We start from the raw sequence: 17,242 nt of genomic DNA, 5'->3' as shown, positions 1-17,242 counted from the left end.
GTAAATTGGTATCATGAAAACTTTAACTGGTATGCTGTGGCAGTTTGAAGCATTAACGAGCAAATTTTCATGTTAAGATAGTTATCTTGCATTCATGAAATGATTATCTTTTCTCGTGATGTTTTTTACTCTTCGTGAAAACCTAAATTATTTTCGTGAAAGTTTTCATGAAACCTGATAATTAAGTGGTGGCAGTTTTATGCCACCATACAAGCACGGCCTATTTCCACAAAAAAAAAATTCTACTGTCACCAAATGTAGCATATTGTCACCTTACTTTTTTCATGTTATCAAAACGGTATTTGTATTTTACATTTTTTTTTCACTGCGGAAAATGGTTCCGTATACGGGAGTGTACGCATTCCGTATACTCCTAATATACGGGCGTATACGGAAACATTTTTCCCGTATACGGAACATTCCATATACGGGAATCCCGTATTCTTTAATTGGACATTCATGTTTTTCTCACATGGATCCGTTCATTCATACTTAGCATAAATACGTTTCAACAGTTTATGTCAGTATACAAAGTTAGGGATTGTCAAGGTCCAAAAGTATGTTTAAGGCGTAGGTTTTGATCATACTTTCAGGAAAGATACCTTTTATATGATATTCGTATAATAGAAATATACGGAACCGTATACTCCCGTATATGCACATATTTTTCGCAGTGAATTTAAATTACAATTATGAAACTATTATAAGAACAAGTATATAATAAAATTGCAAACATGAGACTGTATGTAAGTACAGAACATAGATGTGTCTTGCCATATGTAATTCCTGACTTATGTCATTAGCTTGACATTGGCCCTGTGGCAGGGTAGGGCCCAGGCATGAAACAATAACGTATTTCAAAGTATTTTTTGAACATTCATTAATCAATTTTTTACTACCTACATTAACTCAAACGGTAACTTATCTATCACAACATTTTGGGTCAGGTCCCGATATTCTTCCTCTGTTTTGAACTGTCTTAAACCTAGTTCTCTCAAAACATCCCCACAATGTTTATGTACAGTCTCAGCAATGACCCAATCCATTTGCTCTCTAAACAGAAATGGGTGAAAACCATCGTGTCTTTCATACTTCACGTTTGTGCTTGACATCTTTGCATGTAGTGAATTGTCCTCCTTCAAACTTTGTAAAATATTATTTTGTTGACTTATTAATTCCATGTTAAGAAACTTGTAAAGTTTTTGCACTTTCTCGTCTAGGTTTTTAAAGTCTTCATATTGAAGCAGTCTCACTCGGTCAGGGTATAATTTCATCAGTGATTTTCCTGCTAGAATATCGTTTCTTAATCTTGAGCAAAGCACTATAGAATCAGCTTCGATCTGTTGGTGAGATTTTAAATTCATTCCATACCATCCTGTACGCAAATGACTGTTCATAATAGCTCTAGGATCACGTAACAACTGAACTATTTTCAGTCGCGGATTTCTTTCGAGGAGAGATGCAGTACCTTCTAGATCTATGCGGAGTACCTTTGCAATGCGGTGCTTTGTCTTTTTACATGAGTTAGTCAATGCAGTGTTACAAGTCAAGGATTTGTTCAGGCTTTTCTTGCACTTTGCGTATTCAAACCAACTTGGAGCTGTAATTTAGACGTAGAAATACAATATAAACTCCTAGAGGACAAAACACAACATATTCAATGTGTGATTAAATTTATCATGTGGTCCTTGGTTTACATTGTGTATTTATGTTCTGAAAAGAAAATGTCCACTTTATTATGTATTGTTTAAAGATATAAAAAGCAGCATGTATGCATCTATAGTTTTGAACAGTAGCAGCTTCAAAAGTTTTGAAGTCTTGCTATTTGCTAAAATTGAACAACTGCATGCATTTTATAAATTGTACTGAAGATAAATTAGGGATATTCGTCGATCTCTTTCAGAATAAGAATAGAAGAATCCATTCGGGTAGGATTTTGTTGAAGATATGTCTGGAAGGAGGGTCCGTACATTTGACACTAACCATGCATACTTACGTAATAATTCTGTTTTAAAGTTGATATCTGTTGGCATGCTGTCATAGGGCTGTAGGTTGCAGTCAAAAATATCCAGTAGAAATCTTAGAGCTATCTTTTGTTGGTTGCTTGCACTTCCATTCATGTAGATAGATTAAATTCAATGGTTAGAATTTACTGTAGTCAGACTTTGTATCTTAAGTAGCATTTTTTGTTTACTGAAACTTTGCGACTTAAAGATTTAATTTAATGTTGACAAAAACAATAAAAGGTTAGAATAGAATTCCCAGAAGCACAGAGTAACCAAAACATATTTAGCTATATTGTTTTAGATCAACATGAATTTTCAGTCATGAATTTCAGATTTCTTTTTCTCCTTTTACAATGAGTAACTTTACATGCCCACCATGTTTTTGGTCGCAGGCGTTCCTGGGCGGTGCCCAACTGTGTTGTTTTTTCTGCTTGTTTGCTGTGTGTGCGTGTGCGTGTGTATTGCGGGTGTGTAGGAACGTGGCTTTTCCTGTTGAATATTCATCCTTGTTCCCCTCCCCTCCCCACCCCCGCTCCCCCCCCTCCCCTCACAACATCCCCACCCTTTTGTCTATCCCTTACCCTCTTTTCAGTAGTTTGCATATAATTAAAATGTACGGTGTGTTGGATTTTTGAAGCTACTCTTCTGCTATATTTTTCCGTTACAGTTTCTTTTTTGTTGGTTTAAACAGTATTAATGAGTACATGTATACATGCATACATCTGGATACATATGAGCAGAATCAAAAAACAAGTCGTCGAAAAAGACGTATATGAATCGTTTCCGTAAGCGTGTAAAATTTCTTTTTGTTGTTGGCCTTCTTTGCGATGCATGACTTTATGGCTGGGTTTTTGGTGCTCTGCGCTTCCGCGAAATCTACCAATACCTTTTACCTTTGAGCGAATAGACAACCTAAAGCAATCAATATTCTTAAGTTAACTAGAACTTTCTTTCTTGCAGTCACAAAATGTAGTTTCCTTCCGTGTAAAAATTTAACCTATATTTGAACTAATCATTTTGCAGAATGAATAAGATACATGTATTAATTTTTTTTTAATCACCAGAATTATCATCTAGACCCTTATTTTAATGTTAATTAGAACGTTCAGTATGACAGAATACATTCAATTAATATGAAAGGTATTACCTGCCGTAAACAGGCACATTATATATTAATTTGTGATCGAAGCAGTTTATGCTACATGTAGAAATGTTACGATGGTGTATATTTAGCTTGACCTAATTAAGATAGCAGTAGTTAGAATTTAGTTTCTGCTACGCACAGAAGATCTATATTGTACAGACTGACCTTTAGAAATATAATTTCTGCTGCATGCAAAAAGGGTTTCAAGATCTGTTTTACACAGCCGGGCCTATTGTTAAAATGTGGTTTCTACTGTGTTTAGAAATAATAGCCGGAACTTAAGTTAAGAATAATCTCTATTTCATAAAGAAATATTGTTAAGGCCACACCAAATTGATAAGTTGTTCATCGGATTTTTTTCTGAAAAAATTGAGGCGGCGAGCGAAAAAATAATTTAAATATTTTTTTTGGTTTTTGAGAAAATCAGGAGCGAGCGAAGAGCGAAGAAATATATTTGTCTTCATTTAGCTCTCGACTGACTAATAAATACCTTAAAATAGAATGTATAGCCCTTTTAAATTAAAAAGTAAGTTTCCAGGGATTGAGAAAATCTGACATGCAGACGCACAACAAAGCAAACTCGTGAAAAAAGGTAATAACATTGTCATACAGTACACTGTAATCAAATAATGCATGCTTTTGAAAATGCTGTTAGAAAATATGTAATAAACAACAATGCATAACCTTACACCATGTAATGTAACAGGTTTGAAAGGTTCGGAATATTGTATATTCTATAAATCATTGTTTAATATGCTACGAAGGAAGATGATAAACTATAATACTTGAATCTAAATTGAAAAGCTGAATTGTCAAACCTGTCACAAAACATGTAGCCCAAGGGTTTAAACAGGTATACTTAGTTGTTTATATCATTTACTTCCGGGATCAAAGTTAGATATGTTAAGGAAAAAGGCACGACGAATTGTGTAATTTTACATAGCGGCTAGACTGCTTAATTAAATATATATGCTGAAATATAATTATCTAGAGAGAGTTAGATTGGGAGTTAGAGAGAGAAAGATGGGTTAAAAATGCTAGATTGATAAGGTCACCTTTACTTAATAATATCTAGCTAAAATGTTATGTTTAAATATTAAAGACTGTTGCTATGATAAATAAAACTGGTTAAAAGGTTATGTTTGTTGTATTGAATGGCCACGCTACGTTACAACCATACTTATCACCTACATATATGACTTGAATATTTACTGCTATGAAAATGTAGCATTTTTAGTTAACTTTACAAAGGTTTTGATACATCAAATATCTCTGTGAGTGTTACTAGATCTATCAAAGCTTTTGATTTGAAACTTAGAAATGTTATTTACTGTCAAAGTCTACACCTGGAAAAACAATACTCTCAAGTCTGAATCTAGACAGAGTTATCCCCCTTTTTAACATAGAATATTTTTAATTAAGTTTTATACAATGACTAATAGCTTCTGACTATTATGCCCCTATTACTGGCAAAGCTCTGATTCAAAAAAGTCGAGCATGATGTCTTATGTACAGCTCTTTTTCTAACTTTATAAACTTTCATAATATATTAAATTTGTTGAAACAAAGTCTCAATTAAGATCTGAAATGGAGATTAATGTACATTAACATTAGTCTACTAAATGATTGGAAAATCTGAAAATCGAAACTGTTCTGAAAACAACTCATAATGTAAATTCCTTACCCCACCAACTTCGTATGCAAATGCTGCCCATTTGGACAGGAAAAAGAAAACAGACAAGTGACATGCATCAATAAGTATGTTACCTTACCAAAATAATAAGATTGATGTTATCAGATAAATTAGTATGTTTTTTCTTCGTCCAGTTTTAATGAAATAAATCGATTATTTGTAGCATGTAATTTGGTAAACATTTGAAGAAAATGGCATAACTGCATAAAGGGGAAATAACTTTAATGCAACTAAATATAAGTGTTATGATTTATTATAGGCGATGTGAGCGTAGTATGTATTTATTTTGATTAAAATCCATTTGAAAACAATCTGGGACTGAAATTATAAGCATTTATACACTTTTACGTCCGTAAAAAGTAGCGCACCAACAAATTTTGGATTGATTTTTTTCAATGGGGGCGAGTGCAAGCCAAAAACCAAAAAAAATATTTTTTTGTGTTTCTGAAAATATACGAGCGGCAAATCCGATGAACAACTTTTTAATTTGGTGAGGCCTAAATTCTAGTTTCTACTTCATAAAGAAATATTATCAGAATCTATATTGCACTGTCGAACCTTTTTTGTTACCTTTAGATATCCTTTCAAAGTTTTATACTGAAATGTCTAATTTATAGTTTTTGGTGCGTGTAGAGATTATAGAACTGCCGGACCTATAGATAAAGTCTTTCTGCCTCTAGACTTCTCTCTAGCTGATTTCAGGTAATTTATATGATCTAAAATCATTCCCTTTAGCATACATGAAAAAACGCGTATAGTTACAACTGTGATATTTGCATAGAAATAAACAATGTCTCATATTAAAACTTACGTTATTTCACAGGCGGGCTTTAAATCTTGACACAGAAGGTCGTTTCCACGCAAGTATTGCCAGTTCCTATCTTTTCTCAGCGGTTCGAACCAGAAGAACACGTCGTCTCTCCAGCCTAGAACCTTTCCAAGAAATGTTGACCCTGTTCGCATGTAGGCAACAAGTAAAACATCTGTCCTGTCTGTTGCAATAAACCAAGATCATACATTTGCTTATAAATCAAAACCTAAAGTATCATTTAAAAGCTGCTAAATAAGGCTGGGGACTCTGAGGCCGCTGACTAAAGGTATCCGATCCACAAATAAGCAAGTTCCATATAATAATTCTATCAAAATATATCATGTACTGATGCCTGGTTACGCTCATATAGCTTTGGTATAATTATATATGATTATATATGTTGCATATATTTTTTTTATTATTTTTTTTTTTTTACTTTCTAGTTTTCAGTAATATTTATGGTCATCTTATTTACTAATTCTTGTTCAGCAGACACAACTCTTTCAGATGTTTCCTTAAAAACATGGAGTCACCAGGTATCGAAATGTCACCTATTTGTAAATCGGATACCTTAAATGACTTGCTTCTCACCGGTGTTGCTTCGGCTTGGACATGAAAAAGCCACCCAGCTTTGATATTCTTCTGGAAAAGTCGTCATAAGACCTATTTTTTTCGATTTTACTCTTAATTAAACCAATAAAACAGAACACTGTAATTGTTTCGTTTTCTGTGTTAGGTGTTGATAGAAAACAGTTAATTTTCACAGGCATTTTTTTTCCTGAAATTAGATTACTCTCATATAAAGAGAAGGTCACTTGAAAATTTTACAGTTCAAACTGCTCGAGAAAAAAATGTACCTGTGATTTTGTATTGACATGTGAAGTGTCTCCTATGTAATAACTGGTTATATACTTATCTACTTGAACCTGACGGATTAGAATATTTATTTGGCGTATGTAACAATAAAGTTTAAGAACCTCTGATAAAATAGTTTAAGCATTGTAAAATTATAGCTTTGGCGTAATAGATTTTGCCATAGCAACAGTAGAGTTAAGATATGGTTATTATAACAGTAGCTCGATCTGGGATGCTGTATTCAGCTCCAGTGGATTTTGCCAGATCGGATCTCACGAGGGGCGCATGCGCCGAGTGTGATCCGTCCTTGCAAAATCAACAGTAGCCGAACAGAAAATCCCAGATCTAGCTACTGTTGTAATGTAATGACCCTTTTATTATATACCTCTACCTTTTTGTTTGTTTATTTGTAATCGAACAAAATCTTAAATGTTTGTTGATGTTAAAATGAAATGAGAGATGTTTTTGTGTGCGCTATTTACATAACTGTGTCCGCTCATGCATATTCAATGAAAGTAGTCCGGCAACATACAATACAAAAGGTACAATACGGATTTTTTTCTGCCGGTCATATTTGCTTGTGAAATACTATCCAAATTTTTGATCGAATTTATATAAGTATATAATAAAAGGGTTTATAACATTTTAATATAAAAGTAAAGTTAAAGCTCGATTATTGTATTTTTTCGATGACTAATAATTACCTGGGAGAGTAGAGTTTACGCTCATCGCTTTCTTTTCAAACGCTGTAGAAACAGAGCTGTTATACAAGCCCACTGAAAATACTGTTTTGACGGAGTTGTCTGAAATGAGGAAAATATTTAATTATGATAACTGCACACATTATATATATTACTGGACAACAGACACAACACGTTTAGTGTATTTTAGCGGTACTTCCGATTTTGGCACTTTCACGCTTCCATAAAAGCAACACTTACTGCCCAGTCAATGATAACACATTTAGCCGATCTGGTAATAGATCTGGGTTTTTAACATGCGTAATCACTGCTAAATGACAAGTAACCATCGCTAAATAACAAGTTTACCACCGCCGAATGACAAGTTATCGCCGCTGAATGATAAGAAAACACTACCGAATGATACGTAACTACCGATAATAATAAGAAACCACTTTCGAAGACAAATTACCGCTGTCGAATGAAAAATAACCACTGCTGACATCGAACTGCATCAGAATGTATTATGCACCACGTCATAATAAAGCGACATCATCAAAATGGAGAATGACAAGTTAGTCTAACTGAATGATAAGTATTAGCTGCCAAATAACAAATTACCACTGCCGAATTACCATAAACCATCAAAGTTCGAATTTGGCGTTCCATATATTAAGTCATTTATTTTTAGTAAACTTTTACAACTTATTCTATTATAAAGAGGAGCAGTATTTCCTTTTTTACTTTCATTGCTGGAACACTGCAGTTTTACATTAGGGGTCATTTTGGTAATTCAAACCTAACTTAAGTCAACGACATCCCGTGCTTAATACCGAACAATTACATGCCTGCTCGGCTAACATTGAAACTTACACTGAAACTCTTGTACTATTTTTATACAATTATATATTCTGGGACATTGTGCAATAAGTTTCAACACATGAAAATCTCTTTTCGATTCATAGTGAAAAGCTAGCTTGTGAAGCTGCCAAAGATAAACGTTGCGCTTTGCGTATTGCCCTCTATGCTACAGAATATAACATAACATTAATGTAGTCCAAATGAGAAATAACTAATGACAAAACAAGTATTTCTGTAGCATTCTTTGTTGGTAGTTCGTCATAGCTGTACGGCATTTCTTTTAAATATGCTCTTTGACATTCAGCGTTTCATAAATACATTATACTACTTTCAGATTAAACTTTATCACCTGCAATGCTAATTCCCTTGATACAACATTCATTCAACTGTGCTCTACAGCACAACATAATAAATTCAGTTTCAGGTGTGTCAATATTTTAAGTTTCCTCCCATTAATCTAGCTGTTTATCGTCGTTGTATGTTGTTCAAGTTCATTCGGTTTTGGTTGATGTCGGTTTGAAACGGTTGATAATATCATTCCCATAATTTGCAATGCCATTATGATGATCCAAAATGGTCTGAAATCTAGACCTTAAAGTTTAGCTGTACCAACTTCATTTTTACTCTACAAGTAAAAATAGATACAGAAATTTTCTAACAATAGGAGCTGTCTTCAAGAGAACTTTTATGAAAATAGTTTTTATCAATTAACAAAGAAAAGAAGGTGATTTTAGAGTCGATGAACACGTGGCGCAAGATTTCCACATTTACCAATTTCAAATGAAGTTTACTTGGTATTTTCTTCATGGAATAATATGGGTATTAGATGTAAATAGGTAGGGTCGTGTGCAATGCAAGAAAACATTCACATACACAAATTGGCTCAGAAATGACATTCCGAATAGAACTTGGCGGCTACAATCAGAGTTTCCAAAATAAATATTGATGGTGTTTGACCAGTACTCTTAGAATGAATTATATTTCAAGCAACGCCTGGTGGCAAGTGCTATTTATGTTATGATCATTGTTCTGTATACGTTTGTTGAATTTTTTGTTCCTATATGCTAATGTCGTTTTCTGAACTGAATTATAGGATAATCGTATAAACCGCATTCAAACGTTTGTACTGCTATTCTTTTTATATTTACTTTAGGTTAACATAACGGTACAATGACTTATTAACTGTTATTTTAGTCCATAGTGTATACAATAAATCATTGATACGTGATGTTTGTTTCTGGTGAAAAACGATGTACGTTCAAGTCACCTGAAATTAATTAGTTTAAAAGACATTTGTCCTTTGGGATAAATAGAAGATGTTTAACTGCACCGTGACTCAAAACTAAATGATAAATCAATAATATTCTGAGTAAATATTTTATGAGGATTACATGAAGTGTAAACTACTGCAATGTTATTAAACGCGTTTTTATAATGACACTGTAATAGATACGAGTTAATTTATAATGAAATGTGCAACACTCATTACATTCCCCCACTGCCACCGGCTTGAAGCATGCTATTATTATTTCGTATTGCAAAATTAAAACAAAACTATTTTACGCAATTTTTTTGAAACTTTCATTTCACCAAAAATATAACATTCTGTCCATTTTTTTTCTATCGAAATGTCATACATACATCCACAATGAAATTTAAAAAAAAAAAACAGCTTTATTTTAGACCTCTGTGGCCATGCCAAGTGAAAAAATAGTGTCCAAAAAAAAAACTGTCCGCGATTACGCTACTAGACCAGATAGCTCCCTCGCTGTTCCATTAGGCCAGTTAGGACTCTATCGACTTGACTCTTATAACAACGAGAACAAGGTAAGTTATCTGGTACGAATACGAAGAGTACCGAGAAGAACTTGCGCACCAAGGTCATTTTCTGACTTCACAATGAGAAATAGTAAAAGTTAGAAGTTGATTATTTCTACAAAAGTGTTACACTATGAAAATATCTTATTACATTTTTATGATAATATGGTTAATTTTGTTAAGGCACAGAGGTCAGTAAACTTTTTTTGGATTTGATTACTTATAATGAAACTAACTTTACGCCTTTAACAGGGTGAGCCAAGTTTTAAATGTATGGCAGAAGATGCATGTCCGTATCCTATAACGTCTGAACTGTACACACTCCAACGATGTTTGGTTTTATTGTAAATTCCAAAATGGCATTGTAGATTTCAAAATCTGTATACCTTGAGATGTTAGAGTTTCATCATTCGAAGCATAAGCTGGTTTCGTTTGTTATGTATAATTCCACATATTGTTACCTCCTAACCATTCAAAAGATCGCAATTTCAGTCTCGATTGAGTATGGTGATAAATTTTATTTTCTCTGATAATCAAATGTTAAGTTAATAACTACCGTCTGCAGAACTATAGACCATTCAATGGTGGTGGTCTGTCTCAATTGGAATTTAAATTTGAAGTTCTAGTAGAATTTTCTACTAAAATTTTAATCCCAATCTCAGTTTAGGCCGAAAAAATGGTTTGCGAGCATAGGGCCGGGATAGAAAAAAAACCGAATCATTTTCATTTGTTAACAGAAAATAGAAACAACTGCACTAATGTTTCAATTGACATATTTCTATTGTAATATATTTTCAGCTTGTCTTACAACACCAAGGGCACAAGTTGGATTCGTTTTATTTGAGATCATCACAGACAAACATTTTTGTCTGGCCTTAATGCCATATTAGCTTTGTTATATTTATAAAACAAGAAAACATGAGAAATTCCAAGTAAATTTTAGAACATCCTAACTTTTCCCTGCCTAAAGTTTCCCTTCTTTTACCTTTTACCTACTGTCCCATGTTCTGAGCACACATAAATACCAAATAATTCCAAAGATATTACATTATTGTACAGAATGGTTAGGAAGTTCTAAAGGTTTCAAAATGAATTTAAGCAATTTATTTTGAATTTATTACCAAATAATCATAGAGAAGGGTTTATTTTCATGCTATATGTAAGCCATTTCAAGTTAGAATCTACAAATGCAAATTTTAATTCATTTGTTGTCAGACTATTACTGAATTCTTCCAGTATTGACTAATTTTACTTTTCACATACAGTATGATCTTTTTTCTTAAATGAACTTTTTATCGTCATGGTTTAACATAATTGATAATCTATACTGTATATTTTGTTTGAATTAAGATATGACTTCTGTCTCATCATTTCCATTTCTGTACAAATGGCTTTCTTTTTTAAAGAGGGACAACTTTTTGAGAATATTTTAAGTATCCACCGGATACGGAGCAGAACTAGACAGGTTGACTGTTGAAAAAGATGTTGTTTTCTATGGTTTGGTGATATACTGCTAAACCTTTTTGCATGCAAGTGTGCTTTATTATGTAATATAAAATCTCATTTCAAAATAAGTCTTTTATAATGAAGACATTTGCCTTTTATCACATTTCAGTATAGGGGGATATGCAAAATTTGGCATCATTTCTTATTAGAAAGAACTAGATAAAATATTAACACTGCCGAAAAAGTATCGAAATCAGACACAAAAAAACAAACAAACAAAAAAGTTATAGCCATTTGAGTACCACCTATGTAATGAAACGGCAGCCATTCTGGGCACAGTGACATCATTATCCTTTTCTCAGTGAATAACAACTAAGAGAATCATATTTTGTGGGACATAATAAATAATATGAACCCTTGTGTGTGTGTAAAAGTGTATACTTTTTTATATTGTATTTTAAGTAATTTTGCCATAAATACCAGATTTGATAATGCCTATAAAAGGAATGAACGATGACGTCACTGTATCCAAAATGACTGCCATTTCATTAAATTTACAATATTTAAATTGTCATATCTTTTCTGTTTGTGGTCGGATTTTCATATTTTTTGCCAGTTTATAGTTTTCATGAAACTCTTTCTAATTATATACATTGTCAAATGTTGAATATTCCCCTTTAAACGAAAATAACTTATAGCTGTTTTCCTTTTTATTGCAAAGATCTATTTATCCAAATTGTTTGGGTAATAGATTAACACAATTAGAGCATAAAATGTGTTTATTTTATAAGATTTGTAGCTATTTGTGAAAGAGTATCTCATAGTTGAATAGTTCAATGGCAATCACTACATTCTATGCGTTTATTTAATGGCGTAAAAATGTATCCCGACCTACCCTAAATGTTTTATGGCCTTGTAGAATATTTTTTTCAACTTTTTAAAAAAGTTGCAAAACTGCACTTTTTATGCTTTCAGCATGGTCAGTGATGTTAGAAATCAACTTATTGATGCTCTAAAGGCATAACCCCCTTATTTGTATTCATTTTTTGACTACCCTAATTTTTTTGAGCATGTTACCGGCCTATAATGTTATAATTAGAACATGCGCTTGATGTGCAACGCTGTGTCGATAAAAAGTTGATTTATAATACAAACTGACAAATACACTGCATTACATTTTATGATTAAGCAGAGTAACATAAACATTTGAGCCGTTAATGGGTTCGCGACCAGCATGGATCCAGACCAGCCTGCGCATCCGCGCAGTCTGGTCAGGATCCATGCTGTTCGCTTTCAAAGCCTATTGCAATTAAAGAAACCATTAGCGAACAGCATGGGTCCTGACCAGACTGCGCGGATCCATGCTGGTCGCAAACCCTCTATGTTGGTTTTCTCATGGCACAGCTCATTTGTGCTTGACTGCAGTTTTGAAGGATGCAATCGAACTAATCAATTCAATATGAAAATTTGCTATTTGCGGTTTGTTTGACGGTGTTGTTTTTTTATTTTTCAAACTCTCATTTTACCTCGATGAACTTGCACACAGCGGTAACAGGGCATGAACTGGTACTCCAAATCGGGTCGCAGAATACCTTTCAAATGCTTGTTTAACTAAACTTTTTAGACTCAGTTTGTTAAATAACAAGTGATAAGGAAAAATGTAGGTTGGCCAGAATATGTGTCAAAGGAAAAGTTCGTAGTAAAATACTAGTCAATCCTAAATTTACTATTCTTTAGTGCATTTTCGCGAGCTCTAAACACACCAAATAGCATATAATATCATCGATATAACATTATTCTAAATAACGGATGGAAAGGTTTGAAATTATTACCAAAATGATTTCCAATATAAATTACAGCAATGATTTCAGATCGGAATTTAGAAAATTCGCAAATTTACATTTATTTCCGATCCTGTTAACATTTTAGCCAGCAAAAACAAACAATTCGTTTTTAGGGCCAAAAATTGAAATCTTGGTTTTTCTATCAGGAATTTGGGAGAAGAATCGTGAATATAATTATGTCTGTATATATAACTTAAGTTTAATAAAACCAACTATAAAATCCAGGTTGCGTTAAAGATAATTATCCACTCAAAAGACTTGATTTTACCCATTTACGCTTTAAGGCTAAAAACTGAAGAACCGACCATTTTCGAAGGAGAAATTGTGCGCGTACAGAGACATCTGAAATGCTCTGCTGCATGTTAAAAGATTAAAATAATATCTGCAGAACTTTGCAGTATGCTTTAACAGAGTCATGGTAAAATGACAACATCAAAATGTGATCGCGTCAAATCTCCAGCAAGAATACCTTACCTAAAGTTTACTCTTCTTCAAAAAGTTAATGAAGGTTTTATTCGATTTGCAGACTAGTCTTGAAACAAAACGCGATTAGACGTCTGTAGTGTGTAGACGACATAACTCTTTGATATGAATTTTTAATTGAAATACAATAAAACCTGCCCGTTAAAACATAAATGTAATTTTCTGTGCTGAATGTAATTTATTAATTAATGATTAATGATTATTTAGTTATTAGCTGAAATCGTTAACTTGTTGAAATGCTGAGTGATGAAGTAATGCAATTGCCTTGAACTGAAAGTCACTTGAACTATCTACCTTTTCCGTAATAATAGAACTATTTTTTACGTTAAAGGAGAAACGGGAACTTTCAAATTTATACCTGCATGTTGCACACGAATGTCAGATGTTTGTAATACAATTTGCTTACTTTTATCAGTTTGCGGTTTATTTATGTTTTTGTGGTGGCTCACTTCTAATCTCTGTGATATGGTAAAGAGATGCATGGGTAATATTATGGATGAAAAATTGAAACTATTTAAATCATGGCCAAAAAAAAATATATTTTGTATTATGCAATTTACTTCTCATGAGATTGTGTCACCATTAGTATCTTACAAGGTTCAACGAGTTTTCTTTGAAATCTTGAATATCTCTGGAAATATACCATTAAACGTAATGTGACCCATTAAAAATTTTTCAACGATGTAGAATTAAAGTTCGATGATATTTTACCTAAGACAGTAGAGTAAAATTATCAGGTTCAGTCTAATTCATAAGAATTCAAATACAATTATTGAGAGTATATATTTCATCGAACTAAAGCAATGGGCCGCAAAAGCATACAAACACTTCTAACATCTGGTCTCTATTATTCTCTGTAGCTGGTCTCTATTATTCTTTGTAGATGATGCACCATCCCATGCTACGATGCGTCAACGCATTAAGTGTGACATTTAAACTTGCAATGTTCTTACTATCATACTTGTTACATGCATCTATAAATGTACTAATTTTTGGAACAACAGGTCCTATTTCAAGAAGTCTCGTAAAAATCATAGTAAAAAATCGTCGTCAGTTTAAAAGATAATATTTCGAACTGAGAAAATAAAATTTACAGCAACAAAATACATTGTTGAACATATGTCCTGGTGAATGTTTGCATACTAACATTTTCAAATGTAATGTTTATCAATATTTTCTATAATACTTCATTTACTTGCTATTTAATTTTTAATCTAAAGTCAACAGTGTATTTGAGAAATAAATGCTACAGGACGGTCACCGGCGTCTTTGTGTGGACAATAGTCTTTTTTTTTCTGAAAATGATATAAAGTATAATCCATAAAATGTCAATAAAAACTTGTTTTCCTGAGACCTTGTTATTGATCCGAGGTATGTTGTATAAGTCTACCTTTGTAATTCCATAAATGATATTGCTACAGGACCTATAAGCTTTACATTTCAAGTTATAAAATAAATATTGACGCATATCAAAGTGTGATGCCGTTCAGTTACGTACAACAATAACTGACCTAATAGCCTATACCTTTCTTTTCAAAATATACCGTTCATCCACCTTTCATGTGATATTCAGACTGGGTTCAGAAATAATATCTTTGAAATCTTTAACTTTCGTGGACATCAAATTTCTTTGTTTTGGCCGAAACGGCTATTCCGCGGGAGCCTAAATTTGTAGATCTCGAAGTTAAACGATAATATATATAGAAATATTTTAATGTTCAATGGGGGCTTAATTTCGTAGATATACGTAACCACAAAATACACGAAAATAAGTTCCCCCATGAAAAATAATAATATTACAGTAGGTCAGAAAGATCCTGAAATGCTATCGAAATGACATTGGGAAAGGTAACATAACTAGCATTCTGTCTATTACACCATATTTGTCCCGAAACTAGTATATGCATTTATTATATAATTAGATAAACTATGTCAGAAATACAGCTTGTATTTCACAAGTAAATATGAACAGGCAGAAAAAAAATCCGCATTGGGCCTTTTGTATTGTATGTTGCCGGACTACATTCATTTAATATGCATAACCTGACACAGTTCCATAAAAAAGCGCACGCAAAAACCTAACTCATTTTTATTTTAACGTCGACAAACATATACATATACAATTTCTTTCCGATAACAAAACAACAGCAACAAAAAAAAAAAAAAACAACAAAAAATAACAAAATAAAAAACACGGTGAAGGTTTATGATAAAAGGATCATTACAACAGTAGCTAGATCTGGGATTTTGTATTCGACTCTCGTGGATTTAGCAAGGACGGATCACACACAGCGCGTGGGATCCGATCTGGCAAAATCCACTCAAGCCGAATGAATGGTAGAGTTTTGACCCAGACATGAAACAGACACTATCAATTTTTGACCTGGAAGTGTGACAGTGACTTTGGAGGTAGATGTCAGGGTTTTGTAGTGCGGTACACTATCTCATTATGGAGAAGAGCTGTGGCCAATCCCTTTATAAATGGCAGAGTTATGGACCGGACACGATACAGAAATAAACTAAGTAAATAAATGATAGACAGTCATTGAGAAAGGAGCTGACAGTTGTTCTAGTCACAAAACTAGTTTAGTTACATTGTACATAATTCTAAATAATATACAATGACGGCGAAAACACTAACCGGTCTTTTGTTTTGTCCTAATATATACCTCAATAAGAGACGGTGAAGGAGGAGGAAACAGAATAAATTGGTTCTCTCCCACGCAACCTCCTGCACACGCACGCACGCACGCACCCCCCTAACAGGTATATTCTTGCACAATTAAAAACCAAGCGACTGAAATATATTCGGAAGAAATAAAGGATCTTTCTTTTATGTGCAGATGAATAAAATAAAAATTAACAATAATACATAAGTTTAGACATATACAATATGTTTCTGTTATAATAAAACTATTATTCTAAAGAACTCTAATAATAATTAGATTCTGGATTTTTCAAGTGTCTACAGCACATTTGAACTTAATGTTTAACATTCATTTTGAAGGGTTTTTTATTGTAAATTCCAGCTATATCTGGCCGAAATTTAGAAAAATCATAACTACCTAATTTGATGTCCGATATTTGTATTACAAAATTTGGAATATCTTAAATGTATTAAACAATAACATTTTTCCAAAGAATTCATTGGCCAAAAAAAAAATTCACTTTGTTTCTCCCTTGAAAAAAATCAGAAATCAATGTTAACTGGTCAACAATAATGAGTTAAACGTAAACATATTTTACAAATACCTGTAAATAAAGTAAGTAGAATCACCAGTAAAACCCAGCATGCACTGCAAATTATCACCACCTTAAAACATGCAATATTATTCATTTTAAGCGCGTAGGCCAAAACACTGTAGAACAGTTCAATTCCAATGAGATAGTGTATCTATAATCCAGCCCGTGAAAAGATTCCCAATGCTTTCAATTCATTTTCATACTTTTATTACGTCCAACACATCCAAGAGTGAAAACCTGATAATCGCAATCAACCAATCGCTAGCTATTATTTTGATTGTATACCGGTCTGTTAATGTTTATTTATTTTAAATGTGTTTAAAAATAAGATTATTACAAACATCTCATAAAATCAAAG

General features: G+C 32.9%; 1 protein-coding gene across 1 annotated transcript; it reads right to left on the bottom strand.

Annotated features, from left to right (window-relative positions):
- Positions 1 to 752: 752 nt before the first annotated feature.
- On the bottom strand, positions 753 to 17,040 carry LOC123529622 (carbohydrate sulfotransferase 1-like). The gene is made up of 5 exons (XM_045310020.2): positions 16,894 to 17,040; positions 7,214 to 7,312; positions 5,655 to 5,835; positions 1,997 to 2,109; positions 753 to 1,600 (listed from the first exon to the last, which is right to left on the bottom strand). The coding sequence occupies exons 1-5, from the start codon at positions 16,976 to 16,978 to the stop codon at positions 900 to 902; spliced, it is 1,179 nt and encodes a 392-aa protein (XP_045165955.2). The 5' UTR covers positions 16,979 to 17,040; the 3' UTR covers positions 753 to 899.
- Positions 17,041 to 17,242: the final 202 nt, after the last annotated feature.

The sequence above is a fragment of the Mercenaria mercenaria genome, chromosome 13 (genome assembly GCF_021730395.1).
Source record: "Mercenaria mercenaria strain notata chromosome 13, MADL_Memer_1, whole genome shotgun sequence".
In the NCBI taxonomy this organism is placed as follows: domain Eukaryota; kingdom Metazoa; phylum Mollusca; class Bivalvia; order Venerida; family Veneridae; genus Mercenaria; species Mercenaria mercenaria.
The sequence above is the reverse complement of the archived record's forward strand: the minus strand, read 5'-3'. Positions and strand labels throughout refer to the sequence as shown.